General features: G+C 43.0%; 1 protein-coding gene across 1 annotated transcript; it reads left to right on the top strand.

The window, feature by feature from the left end:
* Positions 1-4025: 4025 nt before the first annotated feature.
* Positions 4026-25487, top strand: LOC311129840 (ethanolamine kinase 1-like). The gene is made up of 8 exons (XM_084162335.1): positions 4026-4286; positions 12120-12379; positions 13189-13329; positions 14232-14374; positions 19609-19692; positions 20004-20164; positions 21336-21409; positions 22299-25487. The coding sequence occupies exons 1-8, from the start codon at positions 4140-4142 to the stop codon at positions 22369-22371; spliced, it is 1083 nt and encodes a 360-aa protein (XP_084018461.1). The 5' UTR covers positions 4026-4139; the 3' UTR covers positions 22372-25487.
* The last annotated feature ends 1688 nt before the right edge of the window (positions 25488-27175 follow it).

The raw sequence follows: 27175 nt of genomic DNA, 5'->3' as shown, positions 1-27175 counted from the left end.
GTGTCATGAACGCCGACGACGTTTCAAAATAAAAGTCTCTGACAAAGACATATCGTCATAAATGATGTACATTTTCAACGAAGACCCAGAGATTTCAATGGATACAGTTTTTTTCCGATTTGACTTTTCGTAGCACGTTAGGAGAACTTTCGTAGCTGGTTAGGAGAATTTAAGAAGCAGGTTAGGGTAATTAATGTAGCAGGAATAGGAGGATAAAAAAAAAAAAAGTTTTATTGTCACACACACGGGATAGGTGCAGTGAAATGTATTGTTTTTACACCACGTCAGACATAATAGTATGTACAGTGGGGGAAAAAAGTATTTAGTCAGCCACCAATTGTGCAAGTTCTCCCACTTAAAAAGATGAGAGAGATCTGTAATTTTCATCATAGGTACACGTCAACTATGGCAGACAAAATGAGAAAAAAAAATCCAGAAAATCACATTGTAGGATTTTTAATGAATTTATTTGCAAGTTATGGTGGAAAATAAGTATTTGGTCAATAACAAAAGTTTCTCAATACTTTGTTATATACCCTTTGTTGGCAATGACACAGGTCAAACGTTTTCTGTAAGTCTTCACAAGGTTTTCACACACTGTTGCTGGTATTTTGGCCCATTCCTCCATGCAGATCTCCTCTAGAGCAGTGATGTTTTGGGGCTGTCGCTGGGCAACACGGACTTTCAACTCCCACCAAAGATTTTCTATGGGGTTGAGATCTGGAGACTGGCTAGGCCACTCCAGGACCTTGAAATGCTTCTTACGAAGCCACTCCTTCGTTGCCCGGGCGGTGTGTTTGGGATCATTGTCATGCTGAAAGACCCAGCCACATTTCATCTTCAATGCCCTTGCTGATGGAAGGAGGTTTTCACTCAAAATCTCACGATACATGGCCCCATTCATTCTTTCCTTTACACGGATCAGTCGTCCTGGTCCCTTTGCAGAAAAACAGCCCCAAAGCATGATGTTTCCACCCCCATGCTTCAAGTAGGTATGGTGTTCTTTGGATGCAACTCAGCATTCTTTGTCCTTCAAACACGACGAGTTGAGTTTTTACCAAAAAGTTATATTTTGGTTTCATCTGACCATATGACATTCTCCCAATCCTCTTCTGGATCATCCAAATGCACTCTAGCAAACTTCAGACGGGCCTGGACATGTACTGGCTTAAGCAGGGGGACACGTCTGGCACTGCAGGATTTGAGTCCCTGGCGGCGTAGTGTGTTACTGATGGTAGGCTTTGTTACTTTGGTCCCAGCTCTCTGCAGGTCATTCACTAGGTCCCCCCGTGTGGTTCTGGGATTTTTGCTCACCGTTCTTGTGATCATTTTGACCCCACGGGGTGAGATCTTGTGTGGAGCCCCAGATCGAGGGAGATTATCAGTGGTCTTGTATGTCTTCCAATTCCTAATAATTGCTCCCACAGTTGATTTCTTCAAACCAAGCTGCTTACCTATTGCAGATTCAGTCTTCCCAGCCTGGTGCAGGTCTACAATTTTGTTTCTGGTGTCCTTTGACAGCTCTTTGGTCTTGGCCATAGTGGAGTTTGGAGTGTGACTGTTTGAGGTTGTGGACAGGTGTCTTTTATACTGATAACAAGTTCAAACAGGTGCCATTAATACAGGTAACGAGTGGAGGACAGAGGAGCCTCTTAAAGAAGAAGTTACAGGTCTGTGACTGCCAGAAATATTGATTGTTTGTAGGTGACCAAATACTTATTTTCCACCATAATTTGCAAATAAATTCATTAAAAATCCTACAATGTGATTTTCTGGATTTTTTTTCTCTCAATTTGTCTGTCATAGTTGACGTGTACCTATGATGAAAATTACAGGTCTCTCTCATTTTTTTAAGTGGGAGAACTTGCACAATTGGTGTCTGACTAAATACTTTTTCCCCCACTGTATGTGGCAGGGTCTACAGACAATCACGGACTACAAAAGGAAAACCAGCCACGTCGCCGACACCGACGTCTCGCTTCCAGATAAGCTAAACACCTTCTGGGGCCCCACAAGGGTGCGTGCTCAGCCCCCTCCTGTACTCCCTGTTCACCCATGACTGTGTGGCCAAGCACGCCTCCAACTCAATCATCAAGTTTGCAGACGACACATCAGTAGTAGGCTTGATTACCAACAATGACGAGACCACCTACAGGGAGGAGGTGAGGGCTGTGGGAGTGTGGTGCCAGGAAAATAACCTGTCACTCAACCTCAACAAAACAAAGGAGATGATCGTGGACTTCAAGAGGGTGCACCCCCCTATCCACATCGACGGGACTGCAGTGGAGAAGGTGGAAGCTTCAAGTTCCTTGGCGTACACATCACCGACAAACTGAAATGGTCCACCCATGCAGACAGTGTGGTGAAGAAGGCGCAACAGAGCCTCTTCAACCTCAGGAGGCTGAAGAAATTTGGCTTAGCACCTAAAACCCTCACAAACTTTTACAGATGCACAATTGAGAGCATCCTGTAGGGCTATATCACCTCCTGGTACGGCAACTGCACAGCCCGCAATCGCAGGGCTCTCCAGAGGGTGGTGCCGAACGCATTACCGGGGGCAAACTACCCGCCCTCCAAGACACATACAGCACCCGATGTCACAGGAAGGCCAAAAAGATCATCAAGGACAGCAACCACCCGAGCCACTGCCTGTTCACCCTGCTATCATCCAGAAGGCGAGGTCAGTACAGGTGCATCAAAGCTGGGACCGAGAGAATGAAAAACAGCTTCTATCTCAAGGCCATCAGACTGTTAAATAGCTATCACTAGCACATTAGAGGCTGCTGCTGCCTATTGAAATCACTGGCCACTTTAAGAAATGGAACACTAGTCACTTTAATAATGTTTACATATCTTGCACTACTCATCTCATATGTATATACTGCATTCTATCCTATAATATTCTACTGTATCTTAGTCCATGCCGCGCTGTCATTGCTTGTCCATATATGTATATATTCTTAAATCCCATTCCTTACTAGTTTTGTGTGTATTGGGTATTTGTTGTGAAATTGTTAGATATTACTTGTTAGATATTACTGCACTGTCGGAGCTAGAAGCACAAGCATTTCGCTACACCCGCTATAACATCTGCTAAACACATGTATGTGACAAATAACATTTGATTTGATTTGATTACTATATATGCTATGTCATAATCCTTCAAAATTCCAGAATGGAGTGAAAATGGCAGCCATTTTGGTCAGAGAGAAATCCAAACCAGTCTAAATGGAATTAATGGCAGTAGAGGCATAGGTGATGCATTTCCTGCTTTTACTTATGCAGGAAAATAAAAGTAAGGCATGTAATATATCAGAAATGGTGTAATAAAAATATTGTCACCCCAAAATATTGTTGTATAGTTATGAATACAGTTATGAAGGTTTTATACACATGTTCTGTATAAATAGCCTCTAAAATATATGTAAACAGAACATACATGTCTAAAATGTTGTTTTCCTGGAAAGCTGTGAGTGTTATTATATGACACAATATCAGTAGGCCTACTTGTTGTATTTACAATTTGTCTAAGTCCTATCATCAACTGATTTAGGTCAGTTGGTAGAGCATGGCGCTTGCAGTGTTCGATTCCCACGGGAGACCAGTATGAAACATTTTATAAAAAATGTAGACACTCACTACAGTAAGTCGCTCTGGATAAGAGCATCTGCTAAATGACTAAACTGTAAATGTCATTTCAGCCAGTGTATGGCTGTGGATTGACTGCATTGTTTTTAATGGAATGCTGGCATATTGGCAGTTAATAAAAAACAAAAAAATGGAATCATTCCTCTAAAACTGGCTGGTATTTCTCTAACAAACACAGTGCAGATAAGCTTCAAATTCATTGTTTTACACAATATCTTATCACAGCACTGGCAAACCATGGTTGACTAACTCCCTTACCAAAATGGCTGACCTTTTAGACCATCATAAGAAGGTTGATGGCAATGGGTGAGTCACGGATTCCCCAGCATGCACTGCAAATCGGTTATTTGTATGGGTGGGATTTTCTAAGAGGCGTTGCCGCACTAGAAGCGAGTAGACTTTTTACCTCCGCACACAAGCAAGATTTCATACAAACGCATTTGCAGCCGCCTACAGTGAACTTCTTGTCAATTTAGCTGGAATCTTTCATTATGGCCAACTACATTCATGTACCCGACGAGGCGCCCGCTGTACCCAAAATAGATGTCACATTAGACGAGAACGATTACAGATCTGGTGCATTGAGACTGATCAAGGAACTGAGACCGTTCTGGAAACCATCCGAGGTCAAAATGAAGGTATTACATTTGTCACATTCGACGTATTAATTTCTAATAAGTTTCTACGATGACCGTAGCAGACTAGACAGCCATCATCGGTCACATACTGTTTACCAGGCAGCTATTACCTAATTCTGAAACTGGAGGTGTTGCGCCTTTTTAAATAGAAGCTGCGTCAACTTGCTAGCTAGCAACAGTGTAGCATTCAAGCCAGCCGATTGACGGATGAATCGAGGCAGTGGAATTCATAGGCCTCTTGCTTGACGTAGTTTGTACGTTCTGTATCACATCAGGAGATTGCAACAAAGTATCTATCAAATTCAAGGATATTATAGGCGTCGTCATGCACATAACAGACAACTGGCAGCTGAAGTAGTTGACAAGTAGCTAGCTATGCATTTGATCTGGTGCCAATTTTCTTATGTCATTGTAATATTAACAGTGCCATTCTACGATTGCAAGACTAGGTACAACTTCCAGGAATCGATGATCATGAGTAGGGGGACTGTTTGCTAAGTACCTCAACTCCAACACCTGAGCTGTGCGCACACTAGCTCTCGAAAACCCTTCAGCCACATTACATTCTTCCACATTTGGCCTCCGTGTAAACTACAATTCCGACGCTGTGTTTTAACTTCAATAACCATCGCTTTCGAAACGGTTTTCGAAACATACTGGTATGCCCTTTGTCTTTCATATCAGCGAGAAATAAACTTTCAAATAAAACAGATTGCTACTTACTGTAGCAGTTTTGCACAGATCCATTCACTGCGTGCCTCTAGTTGACGAACTACACTTCCTCTCCTGTTAGTTTACACAGGTGTTCGAAGCACGCTAGATAACTAATTAGCACAGGTGGCGGCCTATGTCTTCCGTCTGTCTTCCGTAAACAAGCGCTGTAACATGGAGATATGGCCGTGTGGAATTTTATATATTTTTCATTTCTCACTGAAAGATACGTTCCTAATGTTTCCAAAACAGTACCGCAAGCGATGCGTGTTAATGTTTAGCGCAAGAGTTGGGGCTCTTGAAGATGCACTATGCAGAACTCGCTCTGCCATTTCCTGGTTGTTGACAAAACAAGCACGTATAGTGTAGTCATTGTACCATCTAAACCGCTGTGAAATATATTTTCCATAACCAAAAATATTGTATTTTCAGCAGTTTGAAGCTGGTGTACAAAGTAAAAGACGCATAAGCGACATTTAAAAACGGAAGCATAGAAATAGTGCACATAGAAGAGATCTATGGCTTCTTAGACTTGCTTTCAATAAGAATGACAGATCTATAACACATTTCTGTGTGAATTGAGGGGTCTCCCAAAAAGTTGCATATTGCAGCAAAACGTCACCTATCATCAATAGGCACTAAAGTAGTTGGCATATATGAATGAGGGAAGCAGACTATTTTTTTATGAACCTCCGACTCTTTCAAGTCTATGCACTGATACTTCAAAAATGTAAATTCTTAAACCCTGTAGCAACTGATAATGTAATAACTGTCAATAATGTAATAGGTCCTAATAATTTAGTAACTTTTGCATTTATAATGTAATAAATATTTTTAACACAAACGCAAAGTAATAGTTTTGGCTCATAATATAATAATTATTACATTATGCGTTGATTATTACATTATGAAGTGGGTAAATTATATTTTCATCAATAGTGTAATGACTTAAACCAACAACCTAAAATCACTCTTTCTTTAAAGCTGCAATATGTAACTTTTTGGGCAACCTGACTAAATTCACATAGAAATGTGAGTTATAGAACTCTTTCTCATTGAAAGCAAGTCTAAGAAGTGGTAGTGTTCTGTGCACTCTCTCTGCTTCCTGTTCTTAAGTTCTGTTTTTGATTATTTTAGTTTCAGTTTTGTACACTAGCTTCAAACAGCTGAAAATACAATATTTTTTGTTATGGAAAATATATTTCACAGCGGTTTAGATGGTACAATGATTCTCTACTCTATATAGTGCATTCGGAAAGTATTCAGACCACTTTACTTTTTCCACATTTTGTTACATTACAGCCTGATTCTAAAATTGATTCAATTATATTTTTTCCTCACCAATCTACACACAATACCCCATAATGACAAAGCGAAAATAGGTTTTAAATTTTTTAAGCAAATGTATTACAAATAAAAAACAGAAATACCTTATTTACACAAGTATTCAGACCCTTTGCTATGAGACTCGAAATTGAGCTCAGGTGCATCCTTTTTCCATTGATCATCCTTGAGATGTTTCTACAACTTGATTGGAGTCCACCTGTGGAAATTTCAGTTGAGTGAGTGTGTGTATCCTATATGTATGTTTTTTACTACAAAACGTAGAAATGCACAATTTTCACATATGTTGATGTTGGGGTGGTGCTGGAGATTATGAACTTGAACATTTAAAAAATGTTTCCCTTTAAGTGTCACTCTTGAGGAACACTCCATTTGCATTCATTGCCACAACAGCGAATGTGCATGTGCCAATTGAATCTCAACAAGGAAACAGTCAGTGGTTTTATTTGACTAATGTTTTATTAAAAAGTATGGATTTCAGCAAACCGAGAGAGGCACACAACAACAGAGGGCAAACATAGGGACACAGTAAGGGTTTAAGAGTTTATATTGTTAAAGTATCGCCACATAGCGAGTCAGAGGTTCATAAAAAAAACTCTAGTCTGAGCTCAACTCCGTGGAGGAGTTGAGGTACTTAGCAAGGGGACCAGGGGAGGTTTGTAAAAGTCTGAATTTTTGCCTGGTTTGTTTTGGGCACAGCAACTGTTTTGGGGAGAGCTGTGGTCAGAAGGGAAAGGTTCTCTGGAACTTTGAAACTCCCCCGAGGACATGTGCTAAGACTAATAATTGATGACTGTCAGTCTTCTAGTCTTTTATTTGTTTTATCTTGAAGATATGATCATATCATGTCGTGAGGTCCTTGGCAATTCCCTGCCGAGTCACAAGGTGGTCCGAGTTTTTCTCCTGGCCTCTGTGTGATTTAAAGTTAGGCTAGTCTAAATGGTGAACACACTTTTGAGAATGAAAACGTAGCCTAGATGGCAATTTGCATCAGGACATGGAGTTTTCCATTAACTGGTCTTATGACCCACTAGTCATGTGGTTTATTCATGGCAAACTTTTACAAACCCACCACACAGGTTTACACCACCTAGCTCATGTAAACAAATAGAACAAGTCTGTCATGTATGCTGATTGTAAAACCGAGGCGGTATGGTGACCATACAAGAGCGGCACAATGGGGGGCAATTTCAGTTTCCACCTCGTAAATAAAAACTGAATTGGGGGTGGGTGGGTGGGTGGGGGGGGGGGGCGTGGTTTCTCTAGGGAAACACAGCTCTAGGGGGTTGTTGTGGACACACACACACACAACCACCCTGCCTATTTTCATTCACAAAGCAAGGACTCAGCACATGCTAGCCATTGCTTGTTCCTGCAAAATAAAATTCCAGACGTGCCTCTACGCTCATGGTCAATCCCTGATAGTGTATGCGATTAGGGGTGGAATGCCTGGCCCCACAGAAATGTTCCAGTTTTCATTGGGGATGAAAACAACCATTGGGTTTAGACCCACCCAGGTAATTCCTATTTTCCCTCAATGCATTCTGGGGTCCTTTTGTTTTTCCATCAGATCTGAAATCCATTGACAACTTTTATAAAGGAACAATAGAATTCAGTCCCAGGATGAAAGTATACTACAGTAGGTGGCAGAATACTGTTTGTGGATGGTAGAGGTCCATTCGAATTTAGAAATGTCCTCATCCGTAGTATTAATAGAAAGATCTAGCCTACCTGACAGGAAGTCTACTGTACCTGTAGTATAGGCTACCTATAGTAAATATGCTATATAATAGAAGCCTATAGGGTACCTATAGCCATCCCTGTTATGAAAACCAGCATGACTGGACATAAGCCTATAAATATCTGAGTAAATTGTCATATACAGTGAGGGAAAAAAGTATTTGATCCCCCGCTGATTTTGTACGGTTGCCCACTGACAAAGAAATGATCAGTCTATAATTTTAATGGTAGGTTTATTTGAACAGTGAGAGACAGAATAACAACAACAAAAAAATCCAGAAAAACGCATGTCAAAATTTTTATAAATTGATTTGCATTTTAATAAGGGAAATAAGTATTTGACCCCCTCTCAATCAGAAAGATTTCTGGCTCCCAGGTGTCTTTTATACAGGTAACGAGCTGAGATTAGGAGCACACTCTTAAAGGGAGTGCTCCTAATCTCAGCTTGTTACCTGTATAAAAGACACCTGTCCACAGAAGCAATCAATCAATCGGATTCCAAACTCTCCACCATGGCCAAGACCAAAGAGCTCTCCAAGGATGTCAGGGACAAGATTGTAGACCTACACAAGGCTGGAATGGGCTACAAGACCACCACCAAGCAGCTTGGTGAGAAGGTGACAACAGTTGGTGCGATTATTCGCAAATGGAAGAAACACAAAATAACTGTCGATCTCCCTCGGCCTGGGGCTCCATGCAAGATCTCACCTCGTGGAGTTGCAATGATCATGAGAACGGTGAGGAATCAGCCCAGAACTACACGGGAGGATCTTGTCAATGATCTCAAGGCAGCTGGGACCATAGTCACCAAGAAAACAATTGGTAACACACTACGCCATGAAGGACTGAAATCCTGCAGCGCCCGCAAGGTCCCCCTGCTCAAGAAAGTGCATATACATGCCCGTCTGAAGTTTGCCAATGAACATCTGAATGATTCAGAGGAGAACTGGGTGAAAGTGTTGTGGTCAGATGATGCCAAAGAGCTCCATTTTGGTCTCAACTCAACTCGCCGTGTTTGGAGGAGGAGGAATGCTGCCTATGACCCCAAGAACACCATCCCCACCATAATTTTTTACATTGACATTTTAGTCATTTAGCAGACGCTCTTATCCAGAGCGACTTACAGTTAGTGAGTGCATACATTTTTTATTTTTTTTAAATGTTTATTATTATTTATTTTTATACTGTCCCCCCGTGGAAATTGAACCCACAACCCTGGCGTTGCAAACGCCATGCTCTACCAACTGAGCTACATCCCTGCCGGCCATTCCCTCCCCTACCCTGGACGACGCTGGGCCAATTGTGCGCTGCCCCATGGGTCTCCCGGTCGCGGCCGGCTACGACAGAACCTGGATTCGAACCAGGATCTCTAGTGGCACAGTGTCTTAGACCACTGCGCCACTCGGGAGACTGGAGGTGGAAACATTATGCTTTGGGGGTATTTTTCTGCTAAGGGGACAGGACAACTTCACCGCATCAAAGGGATGATGGATGGGGCCATGTACCGTCAAATCTTGGGTGAGAACCTCCTTCCCTCAGCCAGGGCATTGAAAATGGGTCGTGGATGGGTATTCCAGCATGACAATGACCCAAAACACACGGCCAAGGCAACAAAGGAGTGGCTCAAGAAGAAGCACATTAAGGTCCTGGAGTGGCCTAGCCAGTCTTCAGACCTTAATCCCATAGAAAATCTGTGGAGGGAGCTGAATGTTCGAGTTGCCAAACGTCAGCCTCGAAACCTTAATGACTTGGAGAAGATCTGCAAAGAGGAGTGGGACAAAATCCCTCCTGAGATGTGTGCAAACCTGGTGGCCAACTACAAGAAACGTCTGACCTCTGTGATTGCCAACAAGGGTTTTGCCACAAAGGACTAAGTAATTTTTTGCAGAGGGGTCAAATACTTATTTCCCTCATTAAAATGCAACTCAATTTATAACATTTTTGACATGCGTTTTTCTGGATTTTTTTTATTGTTATTCTGTCTCACTGTTCAAATAAACCTACCATTACAATTATAGACTGATCATTTCTTTGTCAGTGGGCAAACGTACAAAATCAGCAGGGGATCAAATACTTTTTTCCCTCACTGTATATATAGTGTTGTAACAATGTGCAAATAGTTAAAGTACAAATGGGAAAATAAATAAACATAAATATGGGTTGTATTTACAATGGTGTTTGTTCTTCACTGGTTGCCCTTTTCTTGTGGCAACAGGTCACACATCTTGCTGCTGTGATTGCACACTGGTTTTTCACCCAGTAGATAAGGTGTTTTCCCTCACTGTATATACACTCACTACTGGTCAAAAGTTTTACAACACCTACTCATTCAAGGGTTTTTCTTTATTTGTACTATTTTCCACATTGTAGAATAATAGTGAAGACATCAAAACTATGAAATAACACATATGGAATCATGTAGTAACCAAAAAAATGTTAAACAAATCAATATATTTTCTTTTTAAGATTCTTCAAAAAGCCATCCTAATTTATTGCGAATAAGAAACTGAAATATTACATTTACATAAGTATTCAGACCCTTTACTCAGTACTTTGTTGAAGCACCGTTGGCAGTGATTACAGCCTCAAGTCTTATTGGGTATGACACTACAAACTTGGCACACCTGTATTCGGGGAGTTTCTCCCATTCTTCTCTGCAGATCCTCTCAAGCTCTGTCATGTTGGATGGGGAGCGTCGCTGCACAGCTATTTTCAGGTCTCTCCAGAGATGTTCGATCAGGTTCCAGTCCGGGCTCTGGCTGGGCCACTTAAGGACATTCAGAAACTTCTCCTGAAGCCACTACTGCATTGTCTTAGCTGTGTGCTTAGGGTTGTTGTCCTGTTGGAAGGGGAACCTTCGCCCCAGTCTGAGGTCCTGAGCGCTCTGGAGCAGGTTTTCATTGAGGATCTCTCTGTACTTTGCTCTGTTCATCTTTCCCTCAATTCTGACTAGTCTCCCAGTCTCTGCTGCTGAAAAACATCCCCACCGCATGATGCTGCCACCACCATGCTTCACCGTAGGGATGGTGCCAGGTTTCCTCCAGACATAACGCTTGGCATTCAGGTCAAAGAGTTCAATCTTGGTTTCATCAGACCAGAGAATCTTGTTTCTCATGGTCAGAGTCCTTTCGGTGCCTTTTGGCAAACTCCAAGAGGGCTGTCATGTTCCTTTTACTGAGGAGTGGCTTCCGTCTGGCCACTCTACCATAAAGGCCTGATTGGTGGAGTGCTGCAGAGATGGTTGTCCTTCTGGAAGGTTCTCCCATCTCCACAGGGGAACTCTGGAGCTCTGTCAGAGTGACAATCGGGTTCTTGGTCACCTCCCTGACCAAGGCCCTTCTCCCCCGATTGCTCAGTTTGGCCAGGCGGCCAGCTCTAGGGAGAGTCTTGGTGGTTCCAAACTTCTTCCATTTAAGAATGATGGAGGCCACTGTGTTCTTGGGGACCTTCAATGCTGCAGACATTTTTTGGTACCCTTCCACAGATCTGTGCCTCGACACAATCCTGTCTCGGAGCTCTACAGACAATTCCTTCGACCTCATGGCTTGGGTTTTGCTCTGACATGCAGTGTCAACTGTGGGACTTCATATACGCAGGTGTGTGTGCCTTTCCAAAACCAGTCCAATCAATTGAATTTACCACAGGTGGACTCCAATCAAGTTGTAGAAACATCTCAAGGATGATCAAACAGGATGCACCAGAGCTCAATTTCAAGTCTCATAGCAATGGGTCTGAATACTTATGTAAATAAGGTATTTCTGTTTTTTATTGTTAATACATTTACAAACATTTCTAAAAAACCTTTTTTCGTTTTGTCATAATCGGGTATTGCGTGTAGATTGAGGAAAACAATTAATTAATTAATTAAATCAATTTTAGAATAAGGCTGTAACGTAACAAAATCTGGAAAAAGGGAAGGGGTCTAAATACTTTCCGAATGCACTATATTTATTTTATACTGAGGCATTGGATGTGATGATGATGATGCCAAATTGTGATAATTTGTCTACTAATCATCTATTTTTCTCTCTCGATCAGTCCTTCACAGATGGAATCACCAATAAGTTGCTGGGCTGCTACGTGGGCGGGGTCATGCAGGATGTGGTCCTGGTGCGTATCTATGGCAACAAGACAGAGCTGTTTGTGGACCGGGAGAACGAGGTGAAGAGTTTCAGGACGCTCCACGCACACCGCTGCGCCCCGCGTCTCTACTGTACCTTCAACAACGGCCTCTGCTATGAGTTCCTACAGGGCCAGGCACTGGAACCTGAACACATCCGCAGCCTGCCCACGTCCAGGTACAGCTACGCATATAGTTATCCCACCGTGTCGAGTACAACTTGTTGAAACAAGAGCACCCTTAGTCTAAATATTTGAGATAAACACACCCTCCCCCATTGCCAACCCTCTCTCCCCCCCTTAGAAAAAAGCAGAAACTCTGAGCTATCTTACCAGGCCCTAATCTTAGAAGAACTACACCCACACTACACATATAGTACTTTACATAGACCACACCTTTGAATTCATGTGTCAAGTCTACCCATTCTCAGGTGAAACCACAGTACACCTGCACTTCTTTACACTTTCCATAGCCTTCGACATTGTCATGTAAGGTGTGGTGCGTCTGTGTACTTGTATATGGGGGTGAGTCGGTAAGGAAACATAATGTGACTATTGTTCCCTTGGAGAACATTACTAGCAGTAGAAACACAGGACATAGATACAGTTACAGGTCAGGAGTTTGATTGAAAGCTGATCCTGGATCTATGGATACAGAACCATTCTTTAGCTAACCTGTTCTTCAGCTAAAGCCCAACCACTCCAGGGCTATGCATTCAGTTCACGTGTCCAATATCAGGTACACCGATGTACATAGACAAATATAGCCTCACCCTTAGGTGTAAACTCACCTTAAACTCCATGAGTTGACAGTCTTGTGTTTTTCCTATGACCTGACTTTCATTCAATTCTGGGATTCTTTACAAATATGGCCTCTAGTGTATAAGCCCATACTGAAGTAAGAGTTTTTTACAGTCTTGGCCTCTAGAATTTGGTCCCTCCTCTCAACTCCCTATCGCCAACTCACATCGCTTCCAACACCCTACAGGCTCATCGCGAGGCAGCTGGCTAAGTACCATGCCATCCATGCTCACAACGGATGGGTGCCCCAGTCAGACCTGTGGCTGACAATGGGCAAGTACTTCGCCCTGGTGCCCAAGTTCTTCCAAGACCCAGAGATGAACATGAGGTGAGTGGTGTAGATAAAGAAATGAACTGGGTCCCAATATCCAGACCTGCATGGTACGGAGTATGAAGGCCTGCGTTGGCGTATTCATGCCATGCACACTGAATAGTATGCTAGTTGAGATATTGGGACGTAGTCGAGGTCTAGATAGGAGGACTGAGTTATCTTAGTAGGGACACATGAAATCTGTTGGAGGTTTCTCATCAATACCTTTTTTAAGTTATAAAACTGTTATTATTGGTGCTTAAATATTTTGCCTCCACCCATTGCCTACTTTATGACTCATTAACGGGGCCAGGAGTTTTTCCAGGTCTGGTTACATAGTGATGAGGAATAACTCTCTGGGGCTCTAGTCTGGAACATTCCATTAGGAAGCTGTTGAATGGAACACTAGAGTTGTATGAGAGAGGCTTGTCCTGTGACCTCTGGCATGACTGAGCGATTGCACAGTGAATGACTGGCATTCCTCACAAAGCTTCACCAGGTGTGTTTACCTGAAGAGGACGAGCCCCCTGTCACTCAAACCTCACCCACTGTTCATGAACAATATGTACTGTACAGTTTTAGTTTGGTATGTTGACCATTTTAATAAAGTGGATTTGAGTTGATGCACTACGTTTGGAGTTCAACGCCTTTACAAGACTCCTTTATGCAGTCGTAGTTTATTGATCTGCGATTACGTGTTGATGAGTTTACTCTTGGATGATGTCAGTTTTCTAGTAGATTCCAACCCTCTCCTTTTATTGATCCGAGATGGCACAGTAATACTGTACCTCTGAGATTGCGCAACACCTCTACTTCTTTCCCTGTGTACTTCTGTAATGTGTAATCTCTCTCTCTGTCTCTCGCTCTCTTTCCTTCTTTCTCTCTCTCTCTCAACCTCCATCATCTCCCTCCATCCCCAGGTTAAACAGTGAGGTGCCTAGTCGAAGGCGACTGAGAGAGGAGATGGTGTGGATGCAGCAGAGTCTGTCTGTGCTGGGCTCTCCTGTAGTCCTCTGCCACAATGACCTGCTGTGTAAGAACATAATCTATAATCAGCAAGGAGGTGAGTCTCACCCTGCACGCCCAAACATACTGCACCTAGCCACTATTGCACTGTCCACCACTACCAGTCACAGGTAGGCCTGATTTCATATACTGCACCAGAGTTTGGGATCAATTCCATTTAAATTCAGTCCATTCGGGAAGTCGACTGAAATTCCAATTCTGATTTTCCACATTGAAGAGAAATGAAGGGAATTGGAAATGGAATTTTAGTTTAGTTCTGAAGTTAAAATAGAATTGAGGCACTGCACTACTGCTCTGCACGGCATTCTCCCAGTCACAAGCCACAAACCACAGGAAGGACTGACCATAGTGTTCAGTAGGTAAAAAATTAGAGAGGACATTCTGAAACAGAAGAGGTATGAAATACCCAAACTTGTTAAATTGGCTTATTTTGGTTTCTGTGTCAGTGTTTTCTCCTGTTTTGCTCAACTGAACAGGGCCTTGGCTTTAGTGCACCTTGTTTAGCCAACTACCATCACAGAGCCAACAGGCTTTGCCCGTCATGCTAGCTAAGGGTGGGAAGGGAGGGTGCTCCGTAGCTCATTTACATTTTCATCAATACATGTTTTTATTTGTGGTTCTTTGGGAATGCTGTTTTGTTTGTGTTGTGAATGCCTTTGGTACTAACGGCCGCCCGTGTACAAAGAGGATGCAAGTAGAAATGGTCACTCAGACCAGACTAGACCCGCCAGGTGGCCAATGGTTGCAGAGGGAATGGTGGGTGTTTTTACCTGAGGGTGGAGGAGGAGAGCATTCTTACCTGAGGCTAAGGTGAGGGAGGGGGAGAGGGATTCAGCTGATTTATACCTGGGGGGGTGGGTGATCTCACAGCTCCTTGTGTCCAGCTTTTCTCTCCTAGGAGTGACAGGCGGGAGCGGCTGGCCAGCCAGAGGGAGGGTTGACAGACCCAGTTCAGAACACACCACTGTTCTACGCCACAGCTCTCAGCTCAGAGCAGCAGTAGGCGCTAACACACTCTCCTTTCACTCAGACAGTGACTGACCGCTCTGTGTTAGCTAGCTCACTGCACCATTTGCTCTTATTACTTTCACTCAGTGACTGACGGCTCTTGCAGTGCTAGCTCTTTACCATACTGTTATCCAACCCAGTGCTAGACCACACCTAGTTTATACGCTTACTTGGTGACAGGATAGCTCTTGTCTGTTTTTATGAGAGGGAGAAGAGGGAAGCCTCAAGCTTCAGCAATGACAAAAAAATCATCACCGAAAACAGAACTACAGTTAAAGTGTAAGGAGATCATATATACAGTGGGGAAAAAAAGTATTTAGTCAGCCAACAATTGTGCAAGTTCTCCCACTTAAAAAGATGAGAGAGGACTGTAATGTTCATCATAGGTACACGTCAACTATGACAGACAAAATGAGAAAAAAAAATCCAGAAAATCACATTGTAGGATTTTTTATGAATTTATTTGCAAATTATGGTGGAAAATAAGTATTTGGTCAATAACAAAAGTTTCTCAATACTTTGTTATATACCCTTTGTTGGCAATGACACAGGTCAAACGTTTTCTGTAAGTCTTCACAAGGTTTTCACACACTGTTGCTGGTATTTTGGCCCATTCCTCCATGCAGATCTCCTCTAGAGCAGTGATGTTTTGGGGCTGTCGCTGGGCAACACGGACTTTCAACTCCCGCCAAAGATTTTCTATGGGGTTGAGATCTGGAGACTGGCTAGGCCACTCCAGGACCTTGAAATGGTTCTTACGAAGCCACTCCTTCGTTGCCCGGGCGGTGTGTTGCCCGGGATCATTGTCATGCTGAAAGACCCAGCCACATTTCATCTTCAATGCCCTTGCTGATGGAAGGAGGTTTTCACTCAAAATCTCACGATACATGGCCCCATTCATTCTTTCCTTTACACGGAACAGTCGTCCTGGTCCCTTTGCAGAAAAACAGCCCCAAAGCATGATGTTTCCACCCCCATGCTTCACATTTTTTTACATTTACGTCATTTTTAGCTGATGCTCTTATCCAGAGCGACTTACAGTTAGTGCATACATTATTTTCATACTGGCCCCCCGTGGGAAACGAACCCACAACCCTGGCGTTGCAAACGCCATGCTCTATCAACTGAGCTACCTCCCTGCCTGCCATTCCCTCCCCTACCCTGGACGACGCTGGGCCAATTGTGCGCCGCCCCATTGGTCTCCCGGTTGCGGCCGGCTACAGCAGAGCCTGGATTCGAACCAGGATCTCTAGTGGCACAGCTAGCACTGCGATGCAGTGCCTTAGACCACTGCGCCACTCGGGAGGCCTGTAACAGTAGGTATGGTGTTCTTTGGATGCAACTCAGCATTCTTTGTCCTCCAAACACGACGAGTTGAGTTTTTACCAAAAAGTTATATTTTGGTTTCATCTGACCATATGACATTCTCCCAATCCTCTTCTGGATCATCCAAATGCACTCTAGCAAACTTCAGACGGGCCTGGACATGTACTGGCTTAAGCAGGGGGACACGTCTGGCACTGCAGGATTTGAGTCCCTGGCGGCGTAGTGTGTTACTGATGGTAGGCTTTGTTACTTTGGTCCCAGCTCTCTGCAGGTCATTCACTAGGTCCCCCCGTGTGGTTCTGGGATTTTTGCTCACCGTTCTTGTGATCATTTTGACCCCACGGGGTGAGATCTTGCGTGGAGCCCCAGATCGAGGGAGATTATCAGTGGTCTTGTATGTCTTCCATTGCTCCCACAGTTGATTTCTTCAAACCAAGCTGCTTACCTATTGCAGATTCAGTCTTCCCAGCCTGGTGCAGGTCTACAATTTTGTTTCTGGTGTCCTTTGACAGCTCTTTGGTCTTGGCCATAGTGGAGTTTGGAGTGTGACTGTTTGAGGTTGTGGACAGGTGTCTTTTATACTGATAACAAGTTCAAACAGGTGCCATTAATACAGGTAACGAGTGGAGGACAGAGGAGCCTCTTAAAGAAGAAGTTACAGGTCTGTGAGAGCCAGAAATCTTGCTTGTTTGTAGGTGACCAAATACTTATTTTCCACCATAATTTGCAAATAAATTCATTAAAAATCCTACAATGTGATTTTCAGGATTTTTTTCCCTCAATTTGTCTGTCATAGTTGACGTGTACCTATGATGACAATTACAGGCCTCATCTTTTTAAGTGGGAGAACTTGCACAATTGGTGGCTGACTAAATACTTTTTTCCCCCACTAGCTCTTTTAACCACAATAGTCTCTCAGCGACAGTTCCATTACTGTCTCTCTGTGAGAGCAGAGGGAAGCCTCTTCCTTCCAACAATAACAAAACCGTTTACCCCCTGAAACTGACTAAAGTGAAAGGTTAGGGAAACTTTTTTAACTTGTTGTAACTTCCCTTATTTAAGATGTTTAAAAGGGTCATTTCAGTTCACCCAATAAGAGAGCAGGGTTGTTTGTCTCATTCAGCTGAAAAACTGTCCTCCCTTTTTTTCCCAAGGCCTCATCCCTCTGTTTATCTTTCTGCTCTGTCAAGTCAGGTGATGAAGGGAGGGAGAGAAGTAGTCAAATTCTGCCCCAAGTCTGAGTGTCAAACCTGTGTTGCTTAGATTACAACAGGAAGCCACTCAATTCTCTCATTTGCATAGGAGCAGGGAGGTGTCGTGCCATTGGGTCCCATGTGGACCAATCAGAATGCAGCTTTGAAGGGGCCTGTTGCGAAAAGGGGGGGGGGGTGAGCCCAAAGGAGAGGAGAGCGTTGGCAGTGGCAGTTTCTGCAGTTTGTGTGACTGTGGTTGTGTGTGAATGTGTGAGAGAGAGAGTGTGTGTCTGTGTCTGTGTCTGTGTGTGTGTGTGTGATGGATGTGAGTTTGCCCAAACCTTTTCGTCTGCTGTACAGGGCTACTAGCCACTGACTGGAGGTGTTCTGTTGTGTCCCGCTAGAACCGCACGGCGTCCGGTAACCATCTCACGTGTCTTTACTAAGTCAACCTCAGAAACACACACCAAAACACTCACACACACTGTATGTGAAACTGTACTGTGACAAACACACATCATTTGGAATTTAGGGTGCTTCAACAAGCACTCTTGAATATGACCTGCATAGTAAATCAAATGCTTAAACTATAAAGACCCTACAGCATTTGAATGGGTATTTTCTTGTCAGGGAGAGAGCTAAAACAGCTCTTGTAGTTAGATTTGGGGGTAAGGCTTTGCATGTTGACGTCACCTCATGCAATACTGTTTCTTCACTAGAGGGCAGTGTTGCATCTCTTTACCTCCAACGCCACATTAATTCTGCATGGTCCCTCTTTTTCCATCTTTCCACCACAATCTCTTTCTCAATAACCTTTTACCCAATCAATTCCACTGCAAGTTCCACAACTGCATGTGAACCAAACTAACCCAATATAAACATTTCGACTTCTCTTTTATCGCTTTCATATTCCTCTGTGTATTTATTGAATTATAACATATCTCACTAACCAAACAACAAAAACTAAACATGTAAAAACGACTCAACATTATTCCTCTGTGTATAATAGCATCTGTGTGAGCTCATTTGTTTGTGAAGCCAATCAGGAGATTTCCTGGAAGAAGTTGATAACGGAATTGGATAATCCAATTTGTTTTCCAATCACATGACTGGCTCCTGTAGCTTATATTGGGATTGGGATCACCCCACTCTTACATAATGGCAGAAAACATGGAAGTGAAACCGAGAAGAAGAACATAAATAAAATCAATCTCTTTGAACTCTATTTTGAAAAAATCAGTTCTCAACTTTTTCCAGAGCACTTTCAAATTCAAACTGGGTGAAAGCTGGTCCTAGATCTAAATGTTTTTCTTTTTTTTGCCAACTCCTCTAACTCGTCTGACTGTTATATAACATGACAACCACTGTCATGACAACGCTATACAGAGGAATCGGCTAAAGCACATACACCTGTTTGGGACCAGGCGAACTGCATGGCTGACTCAATTAGGCCTATATGTCTGTCTAGCTCTATCAACTTTGTATGTCTGTCTATCTGTATCAACTTTCTTGTCTTCATTTTCTCTAAGCATTCTCATCTGCGCCTCACTTCCCTTCAAAATGCAAACTCTTACTCCTCAACCCCAGAGGCCTACAATATTTATAGTAGGCTGTCAATCAGGCATCAGAACCACTTAGACTAGAGACAGGGATGATAATGGGTTAATAATGCACAGCTTTATCATTTATAATGTGACTGGTCTCTGTCCTGTTCTAAACAAACCTTCCTCTCTGCTCCTTTCAGAAAATGTGAAGTTCATTGACTACGAATACGCTGGGTACAATTACCAAGCCTATGACATTGGGAACCACTTCAATGAATTTGCAGGTAAGAGAGTGTGTGTTTTGGGTCACGTTACCAAGTGCGAATGGTCATTGGTCATTTTACTAAGTGCTGCGTGTATGTGTTGTTGTCCTCTGTAGCTCAGTTGGTAGAGCATGTCGCTTGCAACGCCAGGATAGTGGGTTCAATTCCCAGGACGTAAAATGTATGCACGCATGACTGCTTTGGATACAAGCATCTGCTAAATGACATATTATATTATGGGCAGTGTTTGGTCATTGTGCTAAGCATATCTGTGTGCTAAGCATATCTGTGTTTTAACCTTTTACTTAGCATGTGTATGTGTGTCCTGTTAGGTCTGAATGAGGTGGACTACAGCCACTACCCAGAGCGAAGCTTGCAGCTGCAGTGGCTGCGCTCGTACCTGGAGGCCTATAACGAACACAAAGGTCAAGGGTCAGAGGTCACTGAGCCAGAGGTGGAGGTGCTCTACGTACAGGTCAACCGCTTCTCCCTGGTGAGTTCATTCTCCTTTTTTTTGTTGTTGTGGTTAATTTGTGGTTTACGCCCAAGACAAAGTTGTCACATTTTTATTTGAGCTTTGTTTACAAGATTACGTTTTAGACCGATGTTCAGTGAGACTTTGAGACAGGGAAATCAGTCAGTAGTGTTCCTAGGTAAAGTTGAAAGGCTCTTTTGAGGCTTTTCACAAGGAGATCTTCAATGCCAGTCATCTGTCTGTTTGAATGTTCTCAGTTCATCATCTTCAACTCAACTCTTTCTTCATCCCCTCTGCTCTTCTCCGCTCACTTCTTTCAGAGAAACAACAAAATGTACCCAAAACAAATCAATTGCACAAGAATGTGTATTGTTCGGGTGAATCGCTGAAGGTTAATTGGTTGGTCCTTTAATCAATAGTTAGGGCAGTGTAGTCTTGTGTTGAACTATCCACCGATACCTAGCAGAAATGGTTGTTTCCCTGAACACATAGACACATCTAGAAGGTATGTCCCCTGGGAATCCAAAGGCAGAGGAGTACTTTGAAAGAAACACTTAGTAGACCTGCAAATGAGACAAACAAAGCAGGAGAAATAGCTTTGTAAATATTTCTAATTGACTGTCTGACTGTTTGCTGTCACATAGAGAGAAGTGACCTTGCAAACGTATTGAAAACGAATGAGAAGAGTTATGCCTTGTTATGGACAATAGGAGTCCCTGGGGGTATAATAGCCATACATTAGCTATACATAGGGGTATGTTCTGCTAATCCATAGGTTAAACATGGCAACAGAAGCTTGCTGTACCTTTTTTTGAAGTAGGGAGACTCTATATAGCAGCCTCCTTAGAGATTTCCAGGACAATCTAGAATTCTCATTTTGTACAGTCAACCGTAGCACTCTCCTGGGCGACAATCCCAACACCACCTGAGACTCGCCCTACCTCCTCCTTTGGTAACTACACTCACGTGTGTTTACTGTAGATAGAAGTGGTAGCCTTGGTTTCGGTCTGTTTCTGCTGTGGACAACTCCTTTGTTGGTTGTCACTATGGGCTTTCTCATGTTTGGCGTGACAATAGTGTTGGTTAAAGACTTCCATTCCGGTCAGGACTATGAACAGTGACCCACATTCAATAATATGACTATCCCCCATTTCTTTCTCTCTCCCTATCTCCTTCTCCCTCTCTCCAGGCATCTCATTTCTTCTGGGGCCTGTGGGCTCTGATTCAGGCAGAGTTTTCCACCATTGATTTTGACTTCCTGGGGTAAGTGGCTTCAAAAATATAGGTTTTATCCAGAGACAAGTCGAGAGTTTGGACTATAAAGTTCTATCTGCAAAAAGATGATTCTGAGATAATTGGCTTTAGAGTTCGAACCCTCATTGGTGTGAATGGTGTCAGCAATTTGTATATTGTAATCTTTTCATCTTAACAACATGAATTGGGGTATTTAGAGTGCCATATAGGTAGAGAACATTGAACAAAACAAGGCTTTGTCAGTAACTCAAATGTTAATATTATTTTCTTTACCCCCAATTTCGATCTTGTCTCATCGCTGCAACTCCCCAACGTGCTCGGGAGGCGAAGGTCGAGTCATGCGTCCTCTGAAACATGACCCGCCAAACCGCGCTTCTTAACACCCGCCCGCTTAACCCGGAAGCCCACCGCACCAATGTGTCGGAGGAAACACCATTCAACTGATGACCGAGGTCAGTCTGCAGGCGCATGGCTGCCACAAGGAGTTGCTAGAGCGCGATTAGCCGAGTAAAGCGCACCCCCCCCGCCCTATGGGACTCCCGATCACGGCCGGTTGTGACACAGTCCGGGATCGAACCCAGGTCTGTAGTGACACCTCTAGCACTGCGATGCAGTACCTTAGACCGCTGCGCCATTTGGGAGGCCCAAGTAACTCAATTTTGACAAAAACGCAGATAGAACCTTATAGTCCCAAGCTCTCGAAGACATGACATTACAGCCATAGCAGATATAACATATTTATAGATTCTGTAATAATGTAAATTGTTGAGTACTTTCTTTCACTCTGAAGGCCTACTTTTGATATTATGCCCTGACACTGCATCTTGCTTTCTTATGATATATTGTCACTTACTTGATATCTTGTTACTAAAGTCGTACATTTGCTCGCTCGTTTCAGATACGCAGTCCTTCGCTTCAGCCAGTACTTCAAGATGAAGCCAGAGGTTGCAGCACTGAACTTTCCAGAATAAAAGTCCTCCTCCCTAACTGGTCCTCATGTCCACCGTAGAGTGCCCTCTAGGGGGTGTCGTAAAGAAGACCTGGAGAGAGCCCAGCCCACGCTTCCTGTGGATTTCATTCGGCACTCACTAGAGACTCATAGAACCCTATGGGAACTTATAGAACCCTTTTGAGAACTCATAGCTGTTAGAAACCATGACTCGCCATCCATTAACACTCCACAGGGCCAAATCCATAGTCATATAGAAGCCTAGAACCATGCACTTCTTCATAAAGACTAAAGTCTTTAAGACCCAGTCCTCCAAAATGTCCAAATATGCAAGAAAAAAATGAAGAAAACTATCATGGCTATTTTTGTTAAGAACAACCAAATGAAAACAGTGCCATGTAAAATATGGTGAATTCAGTGTGAAATTCCAGTAGCATCTCTCACCCCAGTCTGTGCCCGCCCATAGGGGTAGCTCGCAACAGGGGAGACCTAGACCAACTCTGTAACTTGTCTCCTGTGTTGTGCTGCTGACTGACTGAATATTAGTGTGTGTGGGCTCACTCAGAGCCATTCATATTGGATATATACATCTCTTGTCTGGGCTCACTGGTCCACTGATTATTTAGTCACCAGTATATCTGTTGGTTTAATGGTAGGCTATATAATAAGTTACCAATATGTGTTGGTGCACTTGTGGTAGTCACCAATATATATTTGTTGGTCGATTGGTTAGATTACTTAGGTAGTGTCTCCTAGGTAATTCATTCTGTTCCCCTGTGTGAAGCGACGTCCACTTCCCTACCGTAACTAGGCTGTAGTTTGATTCATGGGAAATGTGTCATCATGACGACGGCCAGGACTATTTCCTGACCATTTCCTGGAAAAACTCTGACCAGGAGAAACTCTGGGCCTGGGGCCTTGTGGTCAGGAAACCCTCCAAGCCCTAGTCATGACAGTGCTATGTTCACTGTATAAAGTCATTTAGATTCACTTTTTGATTTATCATGTAACCTCATGGGGCAATTGCATTTGGCTAGACACGGCCTAGTCCTGGACTAAAATACAGGCACTTTCAATGGAGAGTTGATGTTCAATGGAGTCACCATTGAAAGTCATTTTTAGTCAAGAAGTATAGGCTTAAGCTGGTTTAGTGTTGCCTGGCTACCCTTCCACCTCGCTCCGGCCAACTGACGTTTCTTCTCAATGATGAGTCTGGATTTGCCTCCCTCCCTGATGATTTCTAGAATGCGAACACATTCTGACCAATCTGATTGGTCCCAGAAACTGATGGGTTGGGCCAGAGCCGGCCTACATGGATGACGTTATCAACTTTGAAACTATGGTTAGATTTTTTTTGGGACTATCCAATCGCTGATTAATTTGTTTTGTAAAACGCCCCTCATTTTGAAGTCACACAAACAACTTCTAGAATGGCAGTTTCAGACTGAATGTATGTAGCGATTGCTAGAGCAGCGTAATTAAATTCAGGGTGAGTTGTCTGACAAGGTTTAGTGCAACTGGCTGTGAGACAACTGAGAGTAAGACCTATGATTGGAGGACCAACGGCTTTGGTAGTGAGTGTCTTTGAAAGACTTCTCTTTATCTGAAAGAGTCTCTCTGTAACAGTATAGTTCTTCATCTGTTTATAAAGTATGCGCTGCTTGGTTCCATGAGTTCTTTACGAAAAAAAGTTCATCTAATAGGTCAAAACCAACCTACACCAAAGTGCTGATATTTTTTGCTTGTACATAATTGCACATTGTATTTTTCCGTTTAGAAATAATAATATTGATGTATAATATTTACTTTTTAAAAAGTACAGTTTTTATACCTATTTAAGTGATGAACTGTTTTCTGACTGGGAGGTCTTGGAGAGTATGTTAGGAGTGTGTTAAAACAGCTTCAACGTTAGTCAGGGTTGGTCTGTGCGGTCACTGTACAGACGCCTGGATGAAGAGACCACTTGATAGGCTGCTGAAATAGCACCATATTCCCTACATAGTGCACTACTTTATAGGGCTCTGGTCAAAAATAGTCCAGTGTACAGAGAATAGGGTGCCATTTCAGATGCAGCCATAGACTGTATTTTCCATTCATACTCTACACCCCCATGCCCAACGGTATTAGTCTGCAGACTTGCAGCTGGGTCCTATGGGGTGCTAGCACCTTTGAGAACCGTATTTCAGGAACCGGCTGCGAGTCTGCAGCCCGACGCCTCTCCCCATACCCTACTGTTGCTCTTCATCTGTGTAGCCATCTGCATGTAAACTTGACCCCATCTACTGTAGCAAAGAAACAACAAACTGGGAAGTCAGCCAGGCACTACGGTATATGCCTGTCTTAACGCTGTTCACTTTTTGTTTTGAGCTTGCCTTTCTTTTGATGTGGTTTTATTTAATGGTAATCAACATGTCTGGGTCTATGACTGCAGTGTCAGAGCTGGTAGGTCTATCTTCCTTCACTGGGAAATGGAGGACGGGTAAGAAATCGGTTGTTGTTGATCAGATCCTAACTTGAGAGATGTTGCGCGCTAAGTTACTCAACTTTTGTGAAAGTTCTCTGACATCAGTGCATGGATTTATGAAAAGGTTTGTTTTACACTTTAGTCTGAAGTTATGGTTGCGTCCTTTAGAATCATGAATCATGTTTGTGTGTTGTCCTCTTTTCTGCAGACCTTGTCATGTTTTTAACCACACATGGTCCACATAATACTGACATACTGTCAAATTGTACAGCTATAGCGTACATGTGTCCGCTATGTTAAAAATGAATTATGAAAACACTCTGTAACGCAAGTCTGTTTCCCTGTTGAGTTTCATTCTGAAATGAACACAAGACCACTGTAAAAAGCGACAACACTTTCAGCTTACTCAATACTGGTCTGCTTCTCTAAAACTTGTATAAATGCGCTTTATTTCTTCTCTGGCATTTGTAGCATATGTGTATATGTACATTTCAAAATCAAATGTATTATCTTTGCTTGAACTGTCAAATGTGAATGAATGTACATAGAGGCAGTTTTTTTTCTAAACATTGCTCTAACATCAAAAAGTAGTCTTTGTTTAACTGTGAAATCTAACTTTTGAATACTGTACACAAGTTTATTGAAAGGAGATTAAAGTATATTACCCAATCCTGTTTCTTTTTTTAAAATGCCCCTCTGTTAACATTCCTTCTGTATTTCTCGAGGGATCAGGCTGTTTGATTTTGATTGACATTACTCCGAGCCAGAAGTATTTGCCTGTTAACCACAGACCTACCACGAGGTTACCAGGAGATGGCGCCAAACATATGATCAAATGAAAGGCCAAGCGTTGTTGCACTGTACAGGTAACTGCCAAAAGAAAGGAAACACTTGAGTAAATGAGGGATCTAAAGTGTGGCTCAGTTGGAAGAGCATGGTGCTTGCAGCGCCAGGGTTGTGTGTTCTGTTCCCACGGGGACCAGTATGAAAAATGGATGCACTCGCTACTGTAAGTCTCTGGATAAGAGCCTCTGCTAAATTACTAAATGTTAAAGTACAGTGTATGTAGAAAGCAGGTGCTTCCACACAGGTGTGGTTCCTGAGTTAATTAAGCAATTAACATCCCATCATGTTTAAAAATGCCCAGTTTACCATTATTTTGGCAACCATGGCTCAAAGAAGAGTTCTCAGTGACTAAAAGAGGGGTCTCAAAGGAGCATAGGGGATTGCGTGTGTGTGACCAGATCTCAACCCAATTGGGAGATTCTGGACTGGCGCCTGAGACAATTTTCCACCACCAACAAAACACCAAATGGAATTTATTGTGGAAGAATGTTGCATCCCTCCAATAGAGTTCCAGATACTTGTAGAATCTCTGCCAAGGCGCATTGAAGCTGTTCTGGCAACTCCCTACTAAGACACTTTGTTGGTGTTTCCTATGGCATAAGGGGACGATGAGCGGATAAAAGGCAATCCGTAATTTCGATGAAGACATTAATGAGCGAGCTAGGACGGACGTAGTCAATATAACTATTTGTTCAGCACTTTTGAAATGTACAGGGACAGAATTCAGAACATGGGCCGTTCTTACACCAAGTCAGAACCATAGGATAAATAAAGAGGGCATATAAGCAGACAATGAAAGCTCTTACAGTATTCAATGATTACGTTTCTCTAAAACAGGCTATGTGTACCACCAAGTCAGAACAATAGGCTAAATTATGAGGGGGGAAAGGGACCATTCTAAAATGGATTAAGTTAATTGTTTTCTTATTCTAAAATGGATTAAGTTAATTGTTTTCCTCATCAATCTACACACCTGTCTATATAAGGTCCAACACTTGACAGTGCATGTCAGAGAAAAACACAAGCAATGAGGTCAAAGGAATTGTCCGTAGAGCTCCGAGACAGGATTGTGTCGAGGCACAGATCTGGGGAAGGGTACCAAAAAATGTCTGCCACATTGAAGGTCCCCAAGAACACAGTGGCCTCCATCATTCTTAAATGGAAGAAGTTTGGAACCACCAAGACTCTTCCTAGAGCTGGCCGCCCGGCCAAACTGAACCCAATGGTCACTCTGACAGAGCTCCATAGTTCCTCTGTGGAAATGGGAGAACCTTCCAGAAGGGTAACCATCTCTGCAGCACTCCATCAATCAGGCCTTAATGGTAGAGTGGACAGATGGAAGCCACTCCTCTGTAAAAGGCACATGACAACCTGCTTGGAGTTTGCCAAAAGGCACCTAAAGTACTCAGACCATGAGAAACAAGATTCTCTGGTCTGATGAAACCAAGATTGAACTCTTTGGCCTGAATGTCAAGCGTCACGTCTGGAGAAAACCTGGCACCATCCCTACGGTAAA

Source organism: Coregonus lavaretus (genome assembly GCF_964263955.1).
Source record: "Coregonus lavaretus genome assembly, chromosome: 5".
In the NCBI taxonomy this organism is placed as follows: Eukaryota; Metazoa; Chordata; class Actinopteri; order Salmoniformes; family Salmonidae; genus Coregonus; species Coregonus lavaretus.
Note: the sequence above shows the minus strand (reverse complement) of the source record. Positions and strands in the feature narration are given on the sequence as shown.

Coding starts and splice junctions, on each gene's coding strand:
- LOC311129840 (XM_084162335.1), top strand. CDS start 4,140: ATGGCCAACTACATTCATGTACCCGACGAGGCGCCCGCTGTACCCAAA. Junction 14,375..19,608: donor AATCTATAATCAGCAAGGAG/GTGAGTCTCACC, acceptor TGCTCCTTTCAG/AAAATGTGAAGTTCATTGAC. Junction 20,165..21,335: donor AGGTCAACCGCTTCTCCCTG/GTGAGTTCATTC, acceptor CCCTCTCTCCAG/GCATCTCATTTCTTCTGGGG.